At 42.1% G+C, this 27,113-nt stretch overlaps 1 protein-coding gene and 1 non-coding gene across 2 annotated transcripts in view; one reads left to right on the top strand and one right to left on the bottom strand.

The window, feature by feature from the left end:
• The first annotated feature begins 212 nt into the window (after positions 1–212).
• On the top strand, positions 213–284 carry trnap-ugg. The gene has a single exon. It is a non-coding gene; the product is annotated as a tRNA-Pro (tRNA).
• Positions 285–8,188: 7,904 nt separating this feature from the next.
• The window catches only part of lrp5 (low density lipoprotein receptor-related protein 5), an 84,777-nt gene continuing 65,852 nt past the window's right edge, over positions 8,189–27,113 (bottom strand). Inside the window, exons 19-29 of the mRNA XM_034196256.1 lie at positions 25,993–26,189; positions 24,200–24,405; positions 23,902–24,092; positions 22,113–22,322; positions 21,866–21,991; positions 21,234–21,470; positions 14,362–14,472; positions 14,031–14,264; positions 12,119–12,261; positions 11,889–11,986; positions 8,189–11,494 (exon numbers count right to left, since the gene is read on the bottom strand). Of these exons, the coding sequence (XP_034052147.1) occupies positions 11,170–11,494; positions 11,889–11,986; positions 12,119–12,261; positions 14,031–14,264; positions 14,362–14,472; positions 21,234–21,470; positions 21,866–21,991; positions 22,113–22,322; positions 23,902–24,092; positions 24,200–24,405; positions 25,993–26,189 (2,078 nt within the window). The 3' untranslated portion in view covers positions 8,189–11,169. The remainder of the gene's footprint in view (positions 11,495–11,888; positions 11,987–12,118; positions 12,262–14,030; positions 14,265–14,361; positions 14,473–21,233; positions 21,471–21,865; positions 21,992–22,112; positions 22,323–23,901; positions 24,093–24,199; positions 24,406–25,992; positions 26,190–27,113) is intronic.

Raw genomic sequence — 27,113 nt, 5'->3', positions numbered from 1 at the left:
ATATATAGATATAGTTAGAAAACTATAATGTGGCTTCATAACATAATTTCCCCATGAAAAATCCACAGATGCAGAGCAATGTGTGAAAAGTACAATACGTCAGAGCAAATTGCAATTGATTGTTTGCCCAGTAGATGTCAGCATTACACCACTTATCAAAGTGTAGTATGTGTAGGTTTAATAATGATTAACTGTTTCACCATAGGCACAGCGGCTCGTTGGTCTAGGGGTATGATTCTCGCTTTGGGTGCGAGAGGTCCCGGGTTCAAATCCCGGACGAGCCCAAATTTTAGTCACATATTGCTAACATTTGTTTTTTGATGCCATGATAAACTTAAAGGAATGCTCCACTCATTAGATAATTAATCAAAACTTCAGTATTTAGTGAAACATTATGTTTAAACCATACCCTGAAGAAATCAGCGATATTCCCCGGTAAATAATGATTTTATAGCTCTTTTTTATCAAAACCTGTATATTCCGTCAGGCCGCTGCCATTTTGCCCATTTTCAGTACGTGATGGTCGTGACGTCATCCATGCGTTCACTTTGTAAACACCATATACAGTCTATGGTAAACACACGAAAACATGGCGAAGTTTTGAGCAATATGAAGAGATTGGATGGGGGAATTCAGCCATACAGGTTCGAGTCTACTTAGTACTACTTAGTAGATACAATGATTTTGATTACTAGATATGTATGCATGTAGTACCACCCTTGCTAGCGATTCCCTCTCTAGTTTAGCATACTCAGCCTCGTTGTCCCTGGCCCTAGAACCACGATTTTATGGGGCCGGAAAAACTGGGGGGAAATACCCACTAGCCGGTGTTGCAGTATAACGTGAGTCATGACAACTGGCGACATTCTATTATTTTCGTCATAGGAATCCGGGGCGTGTACATTGAGGACCCATTGTTGACTTACCATGTCGATCGCCTCGTTTGTCGTTTACGTTCATCTTTTGCTATATCTGCCTCCCTAAGATCACTTTGATGCACATTCAGTACTCGTATGTGAGGTTGTGGGTGAGAGGTGGATATCGTGACGCTTACAGGGAGGTATCGAACATTACAAAGTAGGTGACTGTGTGGATGCCTGTTCAAAATATTGCAAATTTGAATAAATCATTTAAATTATATATTTGTGTCCGACTTTCATTTGTACATCGTTCTTAATGTGATGTATAGTAGCTCTGATAGCTGTCCATACCTCCAGACAGCCTAAAAGTAAAACACAAGTCGTTTATTCACAGCCCGAACGCTCATCGACATGACTGGATCACTCATGACAAGTTGTGATCAGCTCCGATTAAATTGTGATATAAATTCTGTAGCTATTCTCCAGGGAGCACGTTTTTTTAATGAAATACCTGTATCCCTCTCATCACAACAAGACTCTACACTATGCAGGAAAAACAATTACATACATGAAAATAACCTTGATGCATGGGAATGAAACACACAAACTATCTTCCGTGGCTATACTGATATGTCACAGTAACGGTAAACTACAGAAAAGTAAGTCCAGCGGGGCACACGTTGAATACATATAATACAGTAGTTCTATTATGCCTTTAAGCCTATACGTTTAACCCATAAGAACCCGGACCCATTTATACTTTTGGGGAAATTAAGGGGAACGTCATTTAGACTAAATAGACCACCTAGAACACATTTCTGACAAATATCCCCCCCTAGTGTGAAATATCTGAAATGTGACATATATGTGGCATTGGGCTTCAATGGTAAAGTAACTCTTATTTATAACTTCATTAATGAGGATGATTTTTTTGGTTTACATTTGTTTTAACATACTTTGAATTGAATAATAAAGAATATGTTAACTAAATATAATTGAATCAGCTAAATTAACTGAGCAGATCATAATCATATTTGTAATTGTGCATATATGTCACTCCGGGTTTACTGTGAATGTTTAGGGTTAATGTCCCGATGTGACATCAGTGTCACAGCAATATTTATGGCATTTGTTTAATATCAATTTAATCAATAAATGTTTCTACAACAGGTTATATAATCAGAATCAGAAAAGAGCCGAAGACAGCTTAATGTTTAACAAATGACATGTCATGTAAGCATTTTTATTCTTAAATGGCTTGAATGTTAACTTTAGCAACAAAAAACCTTTCCAACTGTAGCTAGTTCTGTCACATGTGTTAGCCTGGCACATGGACATCTTGGACATGTTGTTATGGGAACACAAAAGCAAATGACAAGGACCATAACCCACCAGACTGTTCAGTGTGTGTCACTTAAAAGGCTAAAGCTGTATAAGGAACTTTCCAGAACATTTAAAGTTCATGTGACACCTGTGTCTAAGCAATTCTGTCTGCCTTCCGTGTTGCACCATGAGGACCCACTGATATAAAATGTTTAACTGTCTAAGTTGCAACCATGCACTTTTTGGAGGGCTAAGCGCCAGCTTGACATATTTTTGGCTTCATTTATAGAAGGAAAGACAACAGTGATAGTTATGTTTCAGAATAACATTTATTGGAAATTGTTAGAACAATCTCACTGGTCACTGGCTTGAGCTTCAATCTCAGGATCCATGTATTTGTGATCAAAAGTAGTCTAATATAAAAGTAGTGTAAGTCATTACATTTCAGAGACAGTAATATTGTAATGTAACGTAGCCTATTACTTAAAAAAGATAGTAATAAGTAATGTACTGTATTACATTTTGGAAGTAACTTGCCCAACACTGCAGATGATCCAGTCATCTCGATGCTGCTTTCGGGCTGTGAATAAACAACTTGTGTTTTACTTTTAGGCTGTCTGAAGGTATGGACAGCTATCCAAGCTACTATACATCACATTAAGAACGATGTACAAATGTTTTATATGTATTCAACTTGTGCCCCGCAGGACTTACGTTTCTGTGGTTGACCGTTACTGTGACATATCAGTATAGCCACGGAAGATAGTTTGTGTGTTTCATTCCCATGCATCAAGGTTATTTTCATGTATGTAATTGTTTTTCCTGCATAGTGTAGAGTCTTGTTGTGATGAGAGGGATACAGGTATTTCATAAAAAAACGTGCTCCCTGGAGAATAGCTACAGCATTGATATCACAATTTAATCGGAGCTGATCACAACTTGTCATGAGTGATCCAGTCATGTCGATGAGCGTTCGGGCTGTGAATAAACAACTTGTGTTTTACTTTTAGGCTGTCTGAAGGTATGGACAGCTATCAAAGCTACTATACATCACATTAAGAACGATGTACAAATGAAAGTCGGACACAAATATATAATTTAAATGATTTATTCAAGTTTGCAATATTTTGAACAGGCATCCACACAGTCACCTACTTTGTAATGTTCGATACCTCCCTGTAAGCGTCACGATATCCACCTCTCACCCACAACCTCACATACGAGTACTGAATGTGCATCAAAGTGATCTTAGGAAGGCAGATATAGCAAAGATGAACGTAAACGACAAACGAGGCGATCGACATGGTAAGTCAACAATGGGTCCTCAATGTACACGCCCCGGATTCCTATGACGAAAATAATAGAATGTCGCCAGTTGTCATGACTCACGTTATACTGCAACACCGGGACTATTTCGCTAGCCACTGCCTCCGAACGTACTTCCTACGCTTACCTTTTGGCAACAGATGGAACCGAGCATTCCGTGGATTGTTCCTATCAGAATTGTGGCAATGTTTCGCGATACAATGAGGCATATTTGAAGAGAGTAACTACAGTAAATAACATGAACATCAACGTGTCCTCGAAACCAAACACATGGTTTACGTCACGTCCGGTAAAATGGCGCCGCCCACAGTGTTGATGTTATTTCGGTAATTAATCAGTTTAAAATCACTGATAATGTCATCGGATTAAAAAAAAAAAAAGAGAGACTGGTCTGTTTTATCGGATGATAACAATTTTTAAATGAGTGTCATGAGCATACCATTCCTTTAACAGTTTTCCATTGTTTATCTGAACCGAAATTAAGCCGATGTCTGTTTTTCAATCGACAGCATATACTCATAAATGATAACATATACACAATACTGAAGGACTTGCAGCCAGATATCGACATCTCTGCGCACACACACACACACACACACACACACACACACACACACACACACACACACACACACACACACACACACACACACACACACACACACACACACACACACAAAAAGTACTTCATCTCATATCAGGTAACCTTATGAAGCTAATTTCCTGCCATAACTCCACAAACAAACTAAACAAATGCCTCATGATTCACTAACAAACACAATGTGGTTTGCAAATACAAAACACCATCTACAAACTAATGCATTTAGTTTTGCAAAGAAAAAACGTATCTATCAAACAAACACATGACATTTTTCTAATAAATCATGTTTCAGAGACAAATTCAGCATAGGTTTTACAACTACACAACTTTTTTTTACAAGTACAACACTTTTTCTTCTCACGGAGGAATATTACTGCCAAAAGTCACTTGGCAGTAATATTCCGCCGTGGTTGTGCTCAGAGCCATATAATAGCGCTGGTTGTGCTCACACACAATAGAGGCTTCTCAATTCTTAAATTTCCCCTCCTCGACTCCTCGGTCCTCCGCTCGCATCTCCTGTGGGCGGGACTAAGTCTCGAGGAGGGGAGTCGAGGAAGGGAGTCGAGGAGGGGAAATGTAAGAATTGAGAAGCCTCTAGTCACACATGCTCACTCACACATGCTCCACGGCAGCAGGGGGCACTACTGAGTCCATTGGGAAGGCGGGAGGTTGAGCAGAGCATGGAACAGCCCTTGCCAGTCTGATGGCAGCGGTGTTTCTAGCGATCCAGCGATCTGGGTCAGTGTTATAGTGATAATATTATTAATATTTAGCGATCACAACGAAAACAGCCATTGAGCCCAGACAATTAATGTTATTAGGGGCTTTAAATATAATAAGCCTATGGGTAAAATGGACAACATTGTAACTAAAGAGATTTAAACTATACCGCGATTCTGCACTGTGGTCACTCATCCGTCTCTCGAGTTTGTCTTTTCAAATCAGCTGCTCTTCATTTTCTTTCCTGCTATATTCAATGAGTGATACAAATATTTTTTTACCACAAGTTCTTAATAAAACGGACACTGTTGGACTCGGTACTAGTGGAACTACTCCCACAAGTACTATGCAGTACTTTTACTGTGTACTTTGTGAGTAATCCTCTGTCAATGTCCCCTCCTGAGTACAATAATGCATGTTTCTCTGCTATTTTGAATAAGCGTTAAAACACCTTTCTCATGAGACTGATATTGTTGGACAGAGTATTTTAAGAGGATGGTAGACTTGATATCAGCAATACTTCCAGTCAGTACTCCGGCAGCAGCATTTTTACCCCTTGGAAAGTCTTTAGAGTCTGGCCTGGATAGCTGGTCCCTATCCTTCAGCAAAGTGACACGCCCTTGTGACTCTTGTTGGCCTCTTATGGGGCTGCTGTCTTTTAAATATGACGATTTCTCTGCTCCTAGTTAATTCCTCTCAGATTCTTCCATCAGTCCCAGTCATCGCATGTCAGACAATAGAGCTTCGGAAAATGTGTCCAATTCAACAAAATGTTTTTGTGAAGGTCAGAGCTAAATTATAGATTGTTTGATTGTGTAATTACAAGGTGAGAGAAAATAAATCCACATTAAACTTATTTTATTTACTTTTCTATGTTGTACATATACTTACTTGTATTACATGTTGAACCACATGCTGGATATCTTCCCCAGCCTCCGGCTCCCTTCAAAGAGCCATAATTCCCATCACTACTAGAAACACCTGCCATCAGACTGGCAAGGGCTGTTCCATGCTCTGCTCAACCTCCCGCCTTCCCAATGGACTCAGTCGCGCCCCCTGCTGCCGTGGAGCATGTGTGAGTGAGCATGTGTGAGTGGCCCTTTCTCATTTCACTAACTCCCCTCCTCGACTCATATCCTCGTGTCTTAGTCCCGCCCACAGGAGATGCAAGCAGAGGAGCCGAGGAGGGGAACCGAGGAGAGAGGAGTGGAAGCAGCAGGCAGTTAGAGAAATGAGAACTCCTCTCCTCTGAGAGGTCATTTTAAAGAGACGTCCATTAATGATGACAGGAGGCACAGCAGCCCTCTGTCTGATGGACAGATGTGTTCATGACCACTTATATACTTTTAACTAGGGCCGGGACTCGATAAAAAAAATTAATCTAATTAATTAGAGGCTTTGTAATTAATTAATCGAAATTAATCGCATTTTTAATCACATTTTTAATCACATATAAATATTTGACCTGAGAACAGTGAGAAGCAATTTTTTTCACATGGATTTTAGTATACCATTCGGCGCATTCACACCACAGTACTTTTCCCACAAAGGTTCATGAGAATTTAGTTCATGAGAACTCTTTGAACCTGGGGGTGGATTAGGCAAATTAAGCCGCTGACGTCACTTCTTCTTCTTCTGCTTTGGGTTTACTGGCAGGCCGCAAACCACTTCACGGCGTATACTGCCGCCCAAAGTCCCCGGCCGGAAGTCCCCGGAGTTAGGGACTGGCTTCAGTAGAAGCTGCTGGGAGTCCCAGCAGCTTCTACTGAAGCCTTCCGAGTAAATCGCCAGAACGCCGACACCTCCTCATCTCCACCGCTCCCATGTTTTATTTAGTGTTGCCATAAGTTAGTCTCTCTGCGTTTCTGCGCTGGGCTAATGCTAATAATGCTAATGCGAGGATAATAAAATGGCGGCTTCACAAAACTTTTTGGGAGTTTTACGGGGCGTGGTTTGCAATCCGCCCAGCCAATCAGAAATATAGCTCTTTTCTCACAAGAGAGCCGTACGAAAGTCCCTGCTCTCTAGCAGCTCTCTGCTCTCTAGCAGGGACTTTCGTGTGGGTAAAAAGGTTCTCATGAACTAATTTTAGTACCGGCTCTTTTTGGTGTGAACGCGATAAAAGAGGCTAGCTTCCACGCTAGCTGCTATATGTTTTGCATTGAGGTGATACTTGAGGCTTGATGTGCTGCGGTGATATGCGAATTCCTTTTTGCATAATTTGCACACAACCGTGCTCTTATCGACGCTTCCATCCGTCCGTTTTTTAAAACAACATTTCCCACTGTTGTTCACTGTGGTTTGTTGTTGTCTGAAGTCATGAACGTTAGTTGGTGCTCCAGTATAATCGGTACGCCTGAAACTCATCCAGTGAGAAACGTTCCGCGGTGCAAAAATAAGTGCGATTAAAATGCGTTAATTTTTTTAACGCGTTAATTTTTGTGTAATTAATTAATCTTAATTAACGCGTTAAAGTCTTAAACCCTACTTTTAACTCATTCAAATTGAGAGAGAATTGGGGGGTGTATTTCACTAAGACTATACAGTTCCGGAAAAATAAAGGGAGCACTCAAAAATGTTTCTTAAATCTCAATCTCTACATGTATGGCAGCCATTCCTTACCAGTGTCTGTTGAGATCAATGTTGTCAGTTGTTTATAGAATACAATTTAAAAAAGCACACATAGCCTACCTATAAATAGTAAACTAGATAATGCTGCAGTGGTCTCCAGAGCTGCATGTAGAGGAAGGCACCTCTCCTGTCTTACATAGTGGTGAAGTAGACAATAATCATACCTAAGTATTTCCCACTTGTCTTCAGGTCCTCCACAACATTAGATGGTTAGTTAGCAAATTAGCTGTTTTGTGCTAAGCTAGCCACTCAATGCAGACAACATTTTCATAATTAAAAGTCAGAATCCCTCCTTTGTCCTCTCAGTGCGAAGCTCTAGTAGTCTGTGAGTTGGCCTGCCACACCATTTCATTTGGAGTTGCTATGTAATTGAGTAAAAGGGATTTATTTTTCAAACTCCAAAACTCCACTCCACACACGGCATGAGAATGTTGTTCCTTGCTGATAACATAACCCTGTTCAAGTCAAGACATTCGTCTAGTGAGTGCAATACCGTTTCACCAACGATAACATTTTAAGGGGCGCTCTTTCACTCTTTGTAAAATACTCTGAAAAAAGGGGAGAGATGGCAGCACAGAATAATTAACCATACTTATTTGAATTAAAACGATAACTACGGTCTTAAAAAAACAGGGGAAGGCTTCCCTTTGCCTCCATGACTGATTTTACCTGCCCCGGCCTTACTCAAAAAGAGATGGTCAACTCAAAGTTAACATAGACAGCACACTTCCTTAAAATATAACCTTTATTATATAAAAATGCTTTTGATACAAAATATGTCACAAGTGTAAATTATACAAAGCATTTTTAACTGAGACAACAAATACAGGCTTTAAGGAGTTTTACTGACACAGTGGTTTGAGGCGGGGCCTTCAGCCCTTAATATGAAAGAGTTCCTGCTGACACATTTAGACATCTGTCACCGGACTTCAGCTGTGATTCCCCTGCAGGAGAAAGTACATCAGCCAACAGCAACAAGCTTACTGCAAGTTACAACAGTTCCAAGCTCCTATGTATGTGCTTTATTAGCTCTTCTGGACATCAGTCTGCTCCAGAGAAGACACAATTGTGACTTCATGCTACACTCACAGAGCGAGTGGTATGTAGCTCCCCATCACACATTACCGTGTTACACAGATGGCATCAAGGAAAGCTTAGAGGATGGCCCCTAAAACCATCTTCAGATAATCAAACCTGCCTTAAGGTCGGTTTACACAGCCCACACCCTCCTTCTTCATTTATATCCAGGGGAATATTAATATGTTTTTATCGTAAGTGCATTAAATGTCTTCCCACTTTTCTAGGTCCTGTGTTGATAAGATATTAATAATAAGTGCTAGATTTCCCTTAAAAACACAGTTTTTCTCCTAATCGCTGATTAAATAAAACAAGATAAAGGTTCAGTGATTCTCATTAGGTTCTGTCAGTCCTCAGGTGGAACCACACATTCAAAGTGTCCCAAGAAATAATATTGTAATAACATACAATTCTAGATTTAGAGTCATTTGCTGACGCTTTTATGTGACTTACATACACGTCTTTAGTGTACACATTTCTACGGGAGTTATTTGGGGTTAAGTATTTTCCCCAAGGACACATCGACATATCGACTGCAGGGGCTAGCAATCAACCTACTGACCTACTGGCACTCTGACTGGACCATTTACCCCCTTAACCAGCGTCACCCTTACTATTTGGAGTAAGTGAAGTATATACATTGTTTTCCAACCTATAGTTGACATGGCAGCAGCAGTGATTAGTATTTCCAGAGTGAGTTGAGTTATTGTGTCCAGACAAAACAAAAGTCTGACATTGTGCTTAGCTCACTGTAATGATTGGGCAGGGCTGGATGACGTGGCAAAGATAGATTAAGGGTCAGAAAGTAATGATCACGAGTCAAACCTTTACATGTTGGTTTCTTGTGTGGGAAAGCTTTATATAGGAGGTGATGAGCTGCAAGGCCGCAGGAGCTTCAAACCAAGTGCCCATCTGACGGTTCCTAAATCCCCTTTTTAAACCCTCCGCTGGGATTGGCCAAGTGTGGATGTGTGGGAGTGACATCACGATGACTCCTGGGACAGCTCTGAATAAATGTCTCAGCCGGTACTCTTTGTATTTCCAAAAAAGACTCCTTCAAACCAAACATGGCGAGCGACACAAAAAACATACATATTGATCTACACACAAACAGAATTACCAATAACAAAAGTCGCTATAAGAATTATTAACTGTAAAATAGCTTCATGTTCTAATGTCAGTATGAGAGTGGTATTTTGGGCTTCTCTGTGTAATTATAGTAACTGATATAGTATGAACACAATAGCAGCAAACATACTTTTGGTAAACGGGACGATAAGGGTAGAGAAAGTGATGGAAGAGGTTCACGACGAAAAGCACAATCATTGACTTCATTACACACACAGTATGTACAATAGCTTTACATGTTGATATTCATTTGGTATGTTGGTGACGTGACGGGACACAGAGGGGACTGTCTCGACTACTAATTATTCACAATGTGAAATGTGAGGGATTTCAAACAATGTACAAAAGATTTCACTTTGATCTTGGCCCTGTTCCATCCATCCACTCCTTCACTCACACTTCTACGCATGAATTCATTCATCCATCCATCCATCTTCTCCCGCTTATCCGTGGTCGGGTCGCGGGGGTAGCAGTTCCAGCAGAGAGCCCCAAACTTTCTTTTCCCTGGCGACATCAACCAGCTCTGACTGGGGGATCCCAAGGCGCTCCCAGGCCAGCGAAGAGATATAATCCCTCCACCTGGTCCTAGGTCTACCCCTTGGTCTCTTCCCAGCTGGACGTGCCTGGAACACCTCCCTAGGGAGGCGCCCAGGTGGCATCCTAACTAGGTGCCCGAACCACCTCAACTGGCTCCTTTCGACGCGAAGGAGGAGCGGCTCAACTCTGAGTCCCTCACCTTATCCCTAAGGGAGACACCAGCCACCCTGCAGAGAAAACCCATCTCGGCCGCTTGTATCCGCGATCTCGTTCTTTCGGTCATGACCCTGCATGAATTCAGTCATCATCTATTTCCTACATATGTCCATGTTTCATACACACATCCAGCATGCATACACCCACTCATCAGTGTGTCCCTTGCTTTGTGTGGAGCGGTGGATCAGCCAGCGTGAATAAAATAGTAAAATAATTCCTCTCTGATTTATTTTTCGTTCATATTATTTTAACACTATGTACAGTCCTGTCGCTGGTCTGCCAACAAGGGAAGGGAGGAAAGGCTTCCACACTGGCACTCTGTGAGGGGGGCCGTGCAATGCTTTTCAGGAGCAGCACAGGCCACGAGTCAGGTTACTGTGTGAGGACAGATGGAGGGCTTCATATTTTGTTGAAGTGAAAGATGGAATGAAAATGTAAGCGGGAGCTGCTCTCATCAACTCCTGCATCAGGGTGGGGGGGGGGGGCCTTGAACCTGCAACCTGTCCTGACTGAGCGAGTGTTCAGAGCTCCGATCAGATGAAGGTCACCCTGAAGGCTCCAAGACGACTGGAATGATGAAATGACGGATGTGGGACGTAGGGACCTTGAGCAAGGCACTTGAGCCGTAGCAGCTGATAAAGGCAGTGGGGGAGCTGCTCAGGGAGGTTGGCACGTGAGTTCTCTCCCTGGGAAAGGGAGGCCAGTTCTCTGCACCCTGCCTCCTCAGGGGGCTCCTGGGCTGCTGCAGGGTCACGAGGAGTCGGTGCAGGGTGAGGGAGGGGGGGGGCACAGGTGGAAGTAGGAGCGCTCAGTGGAAGGGGAGGGGGGGCAGCTCTCCTCAGCTGACAGGTACTGGGAGCGGGGGGTGGGGGGCGGTGGGTAGGGGTCCGAGTCCGAGTTTAGGTCCATGTAGTACTTGTTGTGTTTGCCGTGGGCGCCGTGGCCCGTGGCCTTCCAGCGGCCCGCTGAGGACGCCAGCCCGGCCGGCGGGTGGTGGGGGGTGTAGTCGCTGTCACAGACGTCCGTGCTGCAGGGGGTGGTGGGGGGGGCCGCACCACGGACTGGGTGGTAGGGTCTAGAAATGAGAAGAGACAGAGTGGGTTAATATTACATTTCATCTCCACTCAGTGTATCTCAAACTACATACTACAATATGGATCGAATGTGCTGAGTCATGGTTTCAGCTCTGTTGACTTGGGGCCATCCCATTATAATCAGCAGAGGTGGAAGAAGTACTCAAGACCTTTACTGAAATGAAAGTATAAATACTTGTAAAAATACTTTGTTACAAGTAAAAGTCCTTCCCATCCAATGATAATAGTTCACATGTCCAAGCACCAAAAAGTGGGATCTCCAGTTTGGAATTAGTTGTTCATATTTGCAGGAGTTATCGAGTCAAACCACGATGCAGCTGCCTCAAATGTTTGATGGTGAGTGTGATACGGTGTGTGTGAGACTGAGTGTGTTACCTGTACGATCTGGTGGTGGAAGGACTGTTGGAGGAGTAGAAGATCTCTGTGTTGTAGAGTGAGCGGTCAGTGGCCGGGGACGGAGGAGGGTTCAGGATCTGCAAGAGACAGGAACATATGTTATTGTGTGCATCTGTGTGTGTGTGTGTGTGTGTGTGTGTGTGTGTGTGTGTGTGGTGTGTGTGTGTGTGTGTGTGTGTGTGTGTGTGTGTGTGTGTGTGTGTGTGTACCTGAGGGTAGAAGGCTCCCTTGGTGGAGGAGGAGCTGCTGGAGGAGGCTCCGGTCACATGGTTCCTGTCGTAGAGAGGAGCTCCGCTGCTGCTGCTGCCCATCAGGCTGGCTGAACTCATCATGGACTTCCCACAGGAAATAGCTGCAAACACACGTTTCAATATGAATAATAATCGTTACCATTTCGGCCTAATTCTAACTCCTTCTTTGTGTTTATTTTCATTTTGTGTACATTTTTATTTTTGGGAGCGAATTCAACAGGGCCTTGCTGACTCAGGTCTTGGGTACTAATACAAATCCTAAGGTTTTGTTTTCTGTTTATTTTGTGTCAACTTGTTTTCTTTTTTTCTCCAGATTGTTTTCAAAGTGCCTCGCTGACTCATGCCTTGTTCGGGGGCCCTAATAGTCCTTATCATTTCAATAATGGCCCTTTTCAGAGATAATGAGTTTGGTGAAAGGTTTTTCAACATCTGTTCTTGTTGTTATGTGTGTGATTCTCGTTGTTGCTATGACCGATTGGTTTCCTTGTTTTGTTTCGATTATTTTTCTCTAGTTCATGCCATTGAATCAGAATCAGAAATCAGAAACAGGTTTATTGCCAGGTAGTTTCACACATACGAGGAATTTGACTTGATGTCATGGTGCATACATAAAATATAAAACAAGAAATCTAATATAAAACAAAAACTCTTTAAGGACACCGTAATAAAATATAGTTAAATAGCAATAAAATAAAGCAGTAATATACATGGAAATAGAATGCGATGAATGAATTATAAGATATCAAATTGTGAGATAGAGTTGAACTGTTGTGGCGTCATAGAGTGGTGCAGTGACGAGTCCTAAAACCTGGAAGTGAGCATTTCACCACTTCCGGTTCCCTGGTCTCAGAGCCAATGGGATTTCTCCATAGCATTTTGGAAAATAGCTGGAAATAAGGTCTGTGGTTGAGACACATTTAAGAGACGGATCACGTTTTGTTCTACGACATTAAACACATCAGCAGTGACCCCACTTGTGATTTATGAAGAGTTTACGTGTCTGAAAAACGATGGTTGTAACCAAGTGGCTGAATAGGACTACAGAAGTTGTCGAGGACGTTGTACGTCACTACACCGAACACGTAAAACACTCCCGCTAAGTTTGTTTGCCCTGTTCTGCTTGAAAGCAAGTTCCTGCCTCCTGCAAACTGTTCAAACAAACACTTCAACTCGTACCATTTTGAATCTGTATGTTTGAATATGGATCTTAAGTTGGCGTGACGTTGAAGCAGCGACCCTGCTGTAGTGCCTTTATAGCATAACGTTAGCATTTTGCTTCTGGCGATTAGATTTATGATTTTGAAAATGATAAAAGTAGGATAGACATGTGGATATTATCCGGCTGAACAAAACGTGCATTTATCAAACAGCTTCGTTTTCTACAGACCTTATTTCGAGCTATTTTCCAAAAGCCTATGGAGAAATCCCATTGCTTTTTTGTCAAGGGAACCCATGCGCAGCTTACTTCCGGGTCTGCCTACACAAATACGTCATCCCTGCACCACTCTATTAGGAGCTACAATAAGCACGATAATAATGAACATTAGCCACCTTTAGTTTAGTGGTGGTGATACACCTGGAGATTATCATGCTGAACAAATCCTGCAAGTGTCATAAATGTGTGTTTGCCACAGATATCATTTTTCTGCAATCGAAAAATGCCATTTATTTTTGTGTATGTACCCTATGTAATGCTAACTTCCTGTTAGCTAACATCCTGGTCTACACATCTGTAATCACTGCACCACTCAATCGTAAGCTATCGTAGAAGCCTAGTGATGGTTTTGAGAGCAATGGTAGAACTGAAGTTGTATCATTGTGTGGTAGAAAATAAAAAACACCATCACTGCTGCTCTGGCTCTGATCTCACCTTGGAAGGTGCCATGCTGCGAGCTGCTGGGTGCGATGAAATTGAGTGGCACATGGGGCGTCCCACTGATGTACTCATGAGGGAAAGTTCCACTGGGGCCCTTGTAGCGTCGACACACCACCCGCTGGCAGACAAAATAGGCTCCCCCGATTACAAAGACCAGCAGGATGATGGCGATGACCGGGCCGATGGTGTTGGGCCCTGTGTTAGGGACGGAGGGGGGAGACACATACTCTACAGGGAGCAGAACCAAAGAGACAGAGTAAGGGACAGAAACAATACACGAGTGCTAACACTATAAAACTTTGTATGAGTATGTTGATGTGTTTACCACAGGCGAGCTCGTCGGAGCCGTCGGGGCAGTCAGAGTAGTTGTCACACTGCTGCTTCTTCGTGATGCACTGGTTGTCTCCGCAGCGGAACTGGTTAGGAGGGCAGATGGCTGCAGGAGGAACACACCAGGAGATCTACGTCAGTTTTGACATGTTGGAGAAAAGCCTCCAGCTCCATTTCATCAAAAGTTATATAATTAATCATTTATATATCCAGTAGGACTGCAAGCTAATTTAAATGTTATCAGAATCGCAATATTTAATAATGCTATCTAAATTCCATTAAGTAATTTTTGGCAAATGTGAAAATATCTAAATAAAGTATTGTGGAGCTGTAGGGAAGTCCTGCCTACAAACGGTATTCCACAGACTTCATAAAAAATCCTTGGTACAGATTAGGGCTGAACGATTAATCGATTTCAAACTCGAAATCACGATTTTAAATGATGCGATTATCAAATCGCAAAGCCTGCGATTTTTTTAATGTTTGTGTTTTTTGTTGTGTTCTTCTTGTGTGTCAGTCATCCACATCAATCAGAAGTGCTGTGCTCCACATGTACCAGTCATTGTTAACCAATCAGAAGTGGCCCATGATAGAAGGTGATAGACAGATAGATCCAATCACCTGCCAAGTATTTTTGAAATACTTTTCCAAATGGCTTCCAATGGAGCTTTCCTAGATGGTTTGGTGAAACAAACCATCTGAGTCAGGTTAGTAATGCTCCATCACATGTTTTACATCTATTACAGGGTGAATCTTAAACTGAAGCGTGACTTTAAAGCAACCCAACGGAAGTTTCATGTAAGTTTAGTTCTTTCACTCGTAGCTCGGGCTGCGGGGGTGCTAGAGACGGGAGCATGTTGATACGACCTTCCTAGCCGGAGATATGGCCGCATTTTACAATAAACATCCGTTGGGTCGCTTAAAAACAAATATCGCAAATCGAATCGCAATATCTGTCAGAAAAATCGCAATTAGATTATTTTTCCAAATCGTGCAGCCCTAGTACAGACCCCCTTCAAAAAATGACACTTTTTATCATTTAATTAAATGTATCTGTGAATGATGATTAATTTCTTTTTTAATGGAAGTCTGTCAAAGATGAAGACAGTCACTTGCAGAGTACCTCAGGGTAGTTGTTTGGGACCACTTTTATTTTCTATTTTTACAAATGACCTACCATTAGTGTTAGAAAAAGCTAAAATTGTAATGTATGCAGATGACTCAACAATATATTATACAGCATCGACTATAAGAGAGTCGACAAATGTTATGAATTAAGATCTACAATTGACATCAAAGGGGGTCATAAATAATAAGTTGGTACTTAATGCTGGAAAAACAAAATCTTTAATAATAGGATCAAATCATCAGTTAAAAGGTGAACCCAAATTGCAATTACATTTAAACCATATTCAAGTTGAACAGGTCAAGGAGACAAAATTGCTAGGTATAACCCTTGAAGAGTATTATCATCTGATATTTAAGAAGTGTGTTACATTTGAAATGGCAGAAAGTCTTGTTGCAAATTCCAGATAGATATTAAGAGAGGTCCCTTGGGTTTCTCGGGTGGTTATCAATAGTAGCAGTTAAGTGAATACTGTTCAAACAATACCTGTGTTTGTGTTTTATATTGATTTCTCTGTTTTATCCTTTCATAAATGTAAGGACTAAAAATGGCTATAAACATTCTGGGCTGGTTGGAGTAAACAGGGTTTTATTGCTCTGTGGGGGAGGTGTAGGTATGCAGGCCTTGAGAATTGAGTCACACAGATAAGAAAGACAATGGTCCTTTTGTTGTAAAGTGAGCCTGTTTGGTTTTCTGCTGGCCAGCGCTGAGTCACTGTGATACAGCATATTTTGCGTCTCCCAATGAGATGACCTGAAAAGATGACCAGCTGACCTAACCCCTAACCCCTCCTTCTTATTCTGGTATATCTCCTGTTGATCCCTGGCGTTCGGCCTCTCTTCACATGCTGCCAGGACCGAAAGGATCTCCACAGCACGCGAACCAGGACAGGAGTGGGCCGGCATACTCCTTAAACATTACAATATAATTGTAATATATTATGTTGTATTGTAATGATTGTATTGCATTGTCATATTACCAAAATATGGAGATGTTCTTTCGTAGTGTGTGGAATATGTGATGCTGGTAACATGTAAGTATTTCAGAGTTGTGTTGGGTGAATATGTAGCAATGGATGAAACAATTTTTAGAGTAAGTTTTTGTAATATCATTAGTAGACATTAATTATGTTGTTTAGATGGCATTTAACAACTAAGACAGATAGTATGATTAGACAGAGACAGAGTTGAAAGGGTTGGACTTATTTAACCTCAGTGTGCTAGACTTCTTATAGGTAATGCGTCCCGAGACCTGGACTCCCCCTCTGAGTTAGAAAGGCTACGATCCCGACCCTCCAAGCAGACAAAAGACCTAACCCAACAGGAGACTCCTCCTTCTCCATCGAACAGACAGAGAACCAGAGCTGAAACAACAACAACAACAACAACAAGACTGCAGCCAAAACTATCTCCACCTGTGGCATCCAGAACCAAACAGCATGCTGACATACAGAGAGATACTCTCATCAGTCCCTCAGACAGGGCATGAAGTTCCAAGCTGAGCCACGAGATTTGGCACAATAGACATGAGAGCAGAATCCGCCCTCCATAAAAACAGCAGAGAGACTGTAAAGGAGGAGATGAAATGCAAAGCAGTGCAACAACAGTGGCATGATGGGGGCTGCAGATGTGACTGGGCCAAGGGCTGCCTCAAAGGGTTACAGCGGATGGATTCAAAAGCTGATGGACTGAAGAGAAGACAGAATCAGAGGAGTTGGCATGGTCGATTAGAAGTGAGGAGGCCGGGGTCACGGCTTGAGAAAACCAGGGGAGGAGAAAAGGAGAACGGGAATGAGTGAGTTTACACATAAACACACTTATTCACAAAACGCACATTTAAATAACTTGAAGTAGAATGAGAATCATCCTAAAACACACTGAGGGATAAAGGGGAAGACATGACAGAGTAGAACCATATTCTTCAATCTTTTCATCATGTTAGATTTTTATTCACGTGTGAATAAAGTAGTGATCTCATTTGTTACAATATTGATCACCATTAAAAGGATAGTTTTAGGAACCACTCTATAAGACAAATAATGTTAAAGGGAGAGCTGGTGCCAAGCCACATATAAAATTCCAATCTAAAGTGTTGATTTCACCATTGTAGCATAGTTATTACCATAGGAGGGCTTTAAGATGGAAATATAAAACGACTTCTGTTTTAAATCCTTGATAAAGGAGGGAGTAATTGTTGCATGTTCGGACACCCAAGGTTCCACACACTGCTAAAGAGTTTAACATTGTTTTTTAAGTAGACCAGAATTAAAGATAAATGAGTATAATGAGCTATGAAATGCAGAGCGACACAGATCCTAGTAATGTTTTGACTCAAGATAATAGTTATGTACACAAGTTTCTGAAATAGATCATTAGACATTTTAATACTAATTAGGTGTAAATGAATTGCAGTAGTAGTAGTACTCTAAGAAAGTGAGTTTTGTACCAAGTTTCAGGAAAAGTGGGAGGCAGAAGTCCCAATGAAAAGTTAGAACCATCTTGAAAATCATAGTTGAAATCGTGAATACTGAAATACCTCTGAAAAGACTCTGCAGAGCATGACATGGCCAAAAGACCGAGACCAAATGACCTTTGACCCTGACCGACAGTGTAACTTGACAAGGCACTGTGGATGACTGACTCTGGGGTGTACCTGACCAAACCTGACATGACAACCAGACAGTGTGAGTGTGAATGAATGCCGGCATGTGATCAGTGTAACTGCATGATTCTAAAACAATAACTAACCAAGCATGTTTTTGGACTAACATATTATTTTGGAGCTCCAAGGGAAACGAGAGGTTTCCTAAAAAATCCACAAAAAGGGGAAACCGCACATGTGACCCGTTTCTAATCTACTTGATTATATTTTACTCCCACATGAGTTGGCGGTTTGCAAATGTAAAACTAAAATCTGAAGATTCTGTTTCTTTTAGGCCTGAAGGACGGAGAGGAACACTTCTTTTCACTGAAGTGTTTACTGTGGAAATAATGATAATGGATGTCAAATTGTAAATAATGTTCGTTATGTCCCTAACCAATTACCTGACAGTTTTTGTTCCCCTCCCATTACAGGCTTTTGTTACACATGATTTCATGTGTAAAAAGGGGGGAGTGAGTATAATGTATAAATGTCAACATGGCTGTAAAATTCACAATTTAAATGTTTCTTTTAAGGATTGACAGAAACCTTCCGCCCCAACCCAGATGTTCAAACTGAGCATTGAATGTAATTAACCTGCTCCATATCTGGGGATAAGATACTGTTTGATGAATTCTAAATATTGATTTGAATTATAACAGGTAACACAGAAGCAGTGGCCAAGGGGCTACTGTGAGAGATGTAATTCCAGAATAGAATACCGAAGAAGTTGACCTGTGATAATGAAACAATTTTGTAATATTTTAACAGACATTAGAGTAACTGAGGTTTGAAATGTAGAAAGAACATATTACAGTTAAAGCTAAAACATAGTAGTGTATTGAGACAGAATTTAATTTAGACAACATCATGTAACTAGCCTGGTAAAGAAGTAAAAATGGAAAGTGGTGTTCTGTCTCCATGAAGGTTTCAAGTACTCTAAATACCAGCTTCGGATGGATTTATACAATGTTTGGGGGACGGACACAGTAGAAAAGAATGACAGTGGGTATCTTTCAAAATGCCTTGTTTAAGTTTATCTCTGGAGAAAGAGATACAAAGGGGGATTGAAGAGTATTATCATCTGATATTTAAGAAGTGTGTTACATTTGAAATGGCAGAAAGTCTTGTTGCAAATTCCAGATAGATATTAAGAGAGGTCCTTTGGGTTTCTCTGGTGGTTATCAATAGTAGCAGTTAAGTGAATACTGTTCAAACAATACCTGTGTTTGTGTTTTATATTGATTTCTCTGTTTTATCCTTTCATAAATGTAAGGACTAAAAATGGCTATAAACATTCTGGGCTGGTTGGAGTAAACAGGGTTTTATTGCTCTGTGGGGGAGGTGTAGGTATGCAGGCCTTGAGAATTGAGTCACACAGATAAGAAAGACAATGGTCCTTTTGTTGTAAAGTGAGCCTGTTTGGTTTTCTGCTGGCCAGCGCTGAGTCACTGTGATACAGCATATTTTGCGTCTCCCAATGAGATGACCTGAAAAGATGACCAGCTGACCTAACCCCTAACCCCTCCTTCTTATTCTGGTATATCTCCTGTTGATCCCTGGCGTTCGGCCTCTCTTCACATGCTGCCAGGACCGAAAGGATCTCCGCAGCACGCGAACCAGGGCAGGAGTGGGCCGGCATACTCCTTAAACATTACAATATAATTGTAATATATTATGTTGTATTGTAATGATTGTATTGCATTGTCATATTACCATTAAAGTAGATTATTGTTTAACGGTTACTTGGTAGCTCTGGATTCCTTCCTGTATTATAACCAGCTTGATAGGGACGCGCGGAGATTTGAAAAGCGGACCAGTTATCCCTTTACATCTCCAACACCCTGGATCATAAATTATCTTGGTCTATTGATAATGTTGTATGTAAAATGGGAAGGGGTGTGTCACTTGTAAAAATAATTGTAAAAATAATTGCCAATGGATGTCAGTAGACAAGTTCTGGTTCTGTCGCAGCTTGATTATTGTTTGGTTATATGGTCTAGTGCTGCAGAAAAAGACTTAAACAAACTACAAGTGGCACAAAATAAGGCAGCACGATGTGCACTGCAGTGCTCCTGCAGAACCAGAGTACCTGAAATGCTGGAGACACTGAAATGGCTAAGTGTCAGACAGAGGTCAACTTATATTTAGTTACATTTTGTCAGAAATATTACAGTGACTCACTCACCACATATATTATCACAAAGGTTTATAGCGCAGTATGCCCAACTATCAAACACGACATACAATAGAAGGAAGGTTTGTATTACCCAAATCTAAATCAAATAAGGGACAGAAAACAGTCATGTACAGAGCCATGGTCAGCTGGAACTCTTTACCCGTCCATATCATTCAGGAACCTTCTCAAGTACGTTTCAAAAGGTAGCAAAAAAAGTATTTAAGTATTATAAAGTACATTTGAACTGTGCCTGTGGCTATGTATGCAATGCATATATTATTATGTACACTTATTTGTATTTACTTTTTGTTTGGCCTTAGGATGGCGATAATTGGATGACCAATTTATTTTTCAATTCATACAGCACTGCAAATTGCATGAAATGATCAGCTGTTTTGTTTTAATTTTGTTGTAAGTATCTTTATGTATGTTTTGTGTGTGTGAGGACCCCAGAAAGAATAGCCAATGCTCATGCTAGTGCTAATGGGGATCATAATAAAGACATAAAAGACATTCCCCCGGAAATTAGTTGGCAATTGCAATTACCGTTATTAATAAATCAGTCATTTTTTTCAAAATCCTGCAGCCTTAGCTTAGTGATTGCTAACGGTGTCAAAACATGGATTGTACATTTCATTAACTATATTGTAATGTATAAACATGTACTTATAGTGCTCTCCCAAAAATGTATAACTGGACTTACTTCAAACAAAAAGTAAACAATACAAATAATATGCAGCTGTTTTTATAAAAGTAAGGAAACAAGTTTTTAGCATTGGGCCCAATTATTCTATGGTTATTATAAGAGTGTCTGATGCTGATTCTAAACTTTATTTATATGTATTAGTGATAAAACCACTTTATGGATGAACGTTTACTGAGCTAACATTCTCAGTTCCAGTGTGTCCCGGTGTGAACCTACTCTCACAGTCCTGCTCATCAGAGTGGTCGGCGCAGTCAGGTTCCCCGTTGCAGCGCCTCTGAGCGTCGATGCAGCCTCCTTTGTCACACTGGAACTGATGGGAGGAGCAGACGGGGCAGCTCTCCTCGTCGCTGCTGTCGTCACACTCTGGGAAGCCGTCGCAGCGCCAGGCCATGGGGATGCAGTCGATCTCTCCTGTGGAGCAGGTGAACTGCTCTGTGGAGCAGGTGGGGGGCTCTGACAGAGAGAGAGAGGACACATTAGGAGGCAACAGAGATCCCTCTACAGTCAGACAGGCAGAGGGGACAGGAAGTAGTTTGGGTTGGGCCTTAAACAAATACTTCAGGAGATAGTGTCGGAAAGACTGGAAAAGTGCTATATAAATGAGATCCATTTACAATTGACCACATAGTTGCTCATTACACAGACTTTTATCCATCGCTGCTGTTTATTTTCATGTAAACGAAGAGTATCTCCTTAATGAGGACATTATCCCCCTCCCGGACTGGACACTGGCGAGCCTTGGGACTTTATCTGTCAACATCAGAATGATTTCAGCCCAAAGGAAAGAGAATGTGGAGCGACCCTGGTATGGACTGCACCATAATGCTGAGGGTGTCTTTGTGTCTCACCTCCACAGTGCAGCAGGTCCTGCAGTAACACCAGGTGCATGGGACAGGAGCAGCGGGGGGTGCCGTCTCCCTTAGCGATGCAGATGTGAGAACAGCCGCCGTTGTCGCGAGAACATGGATGGGATGCTGGAGAGAGGAAGAAGTCATTACACACTTTCCTGCCAAAACACAACCTGAACAAAGCCCCACTCAAACAGTCAATCAATCAATTATTTTGTAAATGTGAGTAAGCGATGGGGGTCCGTACCAAACTCCTGTGGGTCCATCTCCTCCACAGCATGGATGGAGGTCAGGTAGGAGATGCGGCCCTGAATGCGTGTGCGCCCGTCTCCGGTCAGTTTGTCCACCCTCTCGATCATCTGCTGCTGCCGGTCGATCCAGTACAGGTGGTCTCCCAGCACAGTAACCCCCGTCGGCTGCAGGATGTTGGAGTCCTGCAGGACGATGCGATTGGCTCCTGGAGTAGATGGAACGATGTCATTAGAATAAGAAAATAATTCCACCAATTCAATTAAATAAAAAAGAATACTTCTGCTATCTAACTATACTAATATTATTGATAAGGATCTTTTAAATTATACATGTTTTTTAATTATGATCAAGTTACGCACAAAGCGGATCATTTTGCGTATGAAAAATAAACATGTCAGTGCCCTCTGACGATGGAGACCTAATCGTTTAAACAAATTAGATTATGTGACGTGTATGAGACTCACCTGACTTAACGGTCAAAAGTTTATTAATTTGAAATTGAATTACAATACCAAAATAAATCATAAAAACATTAAACAAGCGCAATGCAAAATCAACATTCTGTCATACTGTCTGGCAAAATAACTGAGGTTTTTTTTAATGATCTTGTAATATCTCCTTGCATATTTTAGATATTATATTATATTAGAATATATATATATATTTGTATATTATTTTTCATGTGTGAAGCATCCTCCTCAGTTGCACAGAAATTGAAACATCCCCCAATGTAGGCTGTGATTCTCTCTTGTCTAATATGTATCTCATCCTCTTGACCAGCTTTCATATAGTGGACAGCTTTGCCTTACCCTTCAACTTCATGTGAAACCACTGCTCTGCTCTGATGACAAACAGTCAGCAGCTGCACACCACTATCCCTGCTGACACTGCTCAACTTGCTTTGTGATTTTCTACTGCTTCATGTTGAGTGATTAACAACAAGGGAGAACGCAGTGAGAGCAAACCTCATAGAAACAGTAAGATGGTTGAGAGAACAACACAAACATGTTCTTGAATGAGGCCCAATGATTCCAACCACAAATACATCTCTCACATTTTTGTATTGACATTTCTTATTCCTAACATATACTGTTTGAATTTCTATGGCTGTGGTTGGATAAGCCAAGTAAATAAATACAGAGGTTTTGTTACATGAACAGTGTCACCAACAGAATACTTTTCACCCGCAATGCAGTGCTGCAGTGCCTCTGTGTTCCTTGGTCTCAACTCAACACATACTATCGATCTGTGTGAGGCCTGGCTTCACTAAATCTCTAGTTTTGTTTGCAATGTAGCTGCATGTGTCTATGAATAAACCATGGGAGTGTGGTCTTTTCATTTCACTCGTACCTGCATCTAAATCCTATAACAGAAAAAATGTGTTTGAACTGTAACAGACAGCTGACAGTCTACTAAAGTTACAAACAGTGTCAAACTATATAAAATATCTTTCTTCACTTTATTTAAAGGCATTTTTGTAATCTAACTGATAGTGATTGATGCTGTTGATTCATTGGATGGACTATGTAACTATGTGCCGTCATATTAATTAGTAGAAGGAAGTTGTGGCAAAAGAAAACGTTCTCGCTGCATATTACTTCACTTTTTTACATATTTCATCTTATTTAAAACATGTAAACATGTAAACATACTGTATTGTCCCTTGCTTGTCATACTATGTAAATATTCAACATTTCTGGGAGTGCTTCACTTAAGTCATTGTATCGGTGCATTAACATGCTAATATTTATATACTTTATTGGATTTTTTCTGTTGATGGTTACCTGTCAGGTCGCTGCTCTCGATGCGTTTGAGGTCTGCGTCGACCCAGAACAGTTTTCCCATTTTGTTGTCCAGAGCCAGAGCCACGGGCCTGATGAGTCCGGTGGTGAACAGAGACTCTCTCTCCGTACCGTCCAGAGAGGCTCCTTCGATCTTAGCCGAGCGGTCCTGCACTGTGGTGAAATACATGTACCTGCAGGGGGGGTGCACACAAGTGAGTTCACAGCAATACATTTCAAATCCCCCATTAGACGTCATTCATTTTGTTTTATTTTTGTAAACCAACACATATAAGCTCACCCTTTCTCAGCGTTGACCACGATGGCCCGGGGTTTGTCGGTGTCATCCTTCAGGACCACGCCCACCGTGTGGCCGTCCATCCTCTGGACGTTGATGGTGTTGGTGGTCTCACAGGTCCAGTAGATGTGGCGGCTGTAGGGGTCCAGGCTCAGGTCATGGAGCTGGTTGTCCGCTGGCTGAACACTGCTGCTCACGATCATGGAAGACTGGAGACACACAGCGAGGACACAAGTTCAACATCTGACTCGTTGTGAGTTTGGGCAGGCTCTGTCTTAAACTGAAGATAATCTATTAAACTGCATCTACTTCATTTTTCTATGAAGCTGTGTAGGGTTATGGTTATTTGGACAAAACATGATTTGCTTGCCGTTTACCTGAGTGCACATCACAACGTGCAGTACCCAAAGTGAGGAGGGGGGGGGGGGCTGTGGTCAGTGGGCATCTGACCCCCTCCCCGTGGCGCGCACTGGGCCCATAAGGGGCTGGAGGACTCTTTCCCCCTGCTTTAGGGCAGGAGGGGAGAGCCCTCCACATCATAGTCCATACACGCTCTTCACGAGGTAAGCGTGTCTGAGTGTGGGACATGGGGCACTTGCGCTCTCCCCGTGCTCCTTAGGGACTCGGGAGAGGTGGTGCAGTGAGCCCATACAGGGCTGGGGACTCAGCGGCTGCTAACCAGGAAGCCGGTCAGGGGCAGTGAGATGGAACAGTGTTGTTGTTGGACGACAGCGTGTGTATACAGACTGAAACGCCTGTGAGAGATATAACGAAGGGTTACGTATGGTAACCCTTGTTATATTAGCACAGGCGGAGCCCTCTACTCAGGGCACTGTCTGTCCTATGCCGCTCGCTGAAGAGAGGTGTAGGATGACAGTCAGGAGGTGAGGCCTCCTTTTATACGGTGAGATGCACGCGCATTCAGGTAGGCCCGCCCCGGGGCCGGCTACGGTTATAGAAGTCTCAGTGGATGAATGCTTGCATGATATGATCAAGGGGTAGTACCCATAGAGTCCAGTAGAGGGCTCCGCCTGTGCTTATATAACAAGGGTTACCATACGTAACCCCTCGTTTCAGACCGGTGTCTAGTTGCCTCTGAAAGGACTTAAACGTCTTTATAGAATGTTGTTAACAGAGCAACATTTATTTATTTACTTATTTAAATATATGGAGTTTAACTTGCCAGGGGAAGACATTAACCCTTCTACAGTTATCCTACTGGTATGATGAGTCTCCATCTGTTCATTTAGTCGGTGATACTACGATAACAGGCCAACATTTTTAAACAAATAGATAAGGTAAAATAATTACCGCAGCCATGCCTTTGTGTAAGATTTGTTTTGGCAGAGTTTGAAAACAGATGTCTATAATTAACATAACAAATATGTATGTATTTACCATTAGACTATTTGCTGATTGTCTATCAAATCAATTAATTAAATTAATACAACCTGTAAACTCAAGTATCATAGAATTTTGCAAGTGGGTGTTTCAACACTTGATGCGATATATAATTTACAGTAAATCCAACTGATAAAAACCAGATTATTCCACCATTAGTTTAGGTCTCAGTGAGGAGAATCCTCTGTTATCCACTTTGTTTGATGAGGATGACCATTAGTGCTCTGAGGGAAATTCTGTTGTAGGCCTCATCCTCAGCTTATATGTACATTTTATTATTGTTGAAGGTACGGACTTGTGTACTGTTAGTTTGTATGTTTCAACCATGGCAAACATCTCAACTCAAGGAAAAACATGTTGCTGTGTGAACATTCAGAGTATCGGGGCAGTGTTACCATGGCTCCGTCGTCCCGGGCCCTGCGTATGTTCTGTCGTCCGTCCAGCCAGTACACCAGGCGGTCCAGAGGGTCGTAGCTGACCGCCCGGACGTTCCTCAGCACGTGGATGGGCAGGATGATGTCCGGACTCTGCTCTCCCAACACCATCCTGCTGATGCTGGCCTTCTGACTGAAGAGCAGGAAACTGGAGGGGGCTGCAGACAGAGGGGCAGAGAGGATGTGTGAGAGATGGAGAAGAGAACACAGTGTTTTGTATTATGGCAGTTTGCCATATGCATCTTGTGAAATACAAACACGCTGGTTTAAAACACAGAAGGCAAAGTCTAAACACACACAAACACACATCATCCCATCAGAACTGCTAAAACTGCTCTGAGGGTCCCAAGAGAGAGCTAAGGAAGAGTATTCTGTTACCTCATTCACACCAACGCAACTCCGGTTCAAGCTCCGTGCTAGAGCTTTTCAGGTTCAGAACCGGTTCTTCGGTTTAACTCCGGCTCTTTTCACACTGCCCAGAGTCCGACTGGTGCTGCGTCATTGCGTCATCGTTTGCGTCATGACGTAACCGTTTGCGTGCCTGCTTCATAAAGCCAAACCGCGCGAAACCCCTCACAGCTCACACCGACAACAACAACAATGGCCGATTGTGCTCCAGCTTCCTCTGTACCTCTTCAGAAGACCAGATTCCCAGTAGGTAGCTGGTCTCTTCAGTGGACCACTGCTGCTTGTTACGTTTCTCCATCGTTGTGTACAAACTGGATAAAACGCAGGCTTTTTGTTGTTGTTCAGGAGTTGATCCCGCCCCCGCCCCCGCCTCGACGTAAGCGTGACGCATGTGGTGCTTTTGCTCTGGCCGGACAATTTTTTGGTGCTCGAAATTAACCGGATTCCGGAGCTAAGAGGCTGCTCCGCTGCGGTGTGAACAGGAAAACCCGGTGCTTTTCAAGCTCCAGCTCCGAACCAGCCCTGAAACACCGTTGGTGTGAATGAGGTATGTGTGTATGTTTTATACATTTTTGTGGCTTGGTGTGTGTGTGAGACTGAGATCGGGAAAGCTGAAAGTCTGCAAATCTTCTGCTTCAGACTGAAAAAACACTTGTTTCAGCTGCTTCTTGGCA

The sequence above is a fragment of the Gymnodraco acuticeps genome, unplaced genomic scaffold (genome assembly GCF_902827175.1).
Source record: "Gymnodraco acuticeps unplaced genomic scaffold, fGymAcu1.1, whole genome shotgun sequence".
Classification (NCBI taxonomy): Eukaryota; Metazoa; Chordata; class Actinopteri; order Perciformes; family Bathydraconidae; genus Gymnodraco; species Gymnodraco acuticeps.
This window is presented reverse-complemented; position numbering and strand designations above follow the sequence as displayed.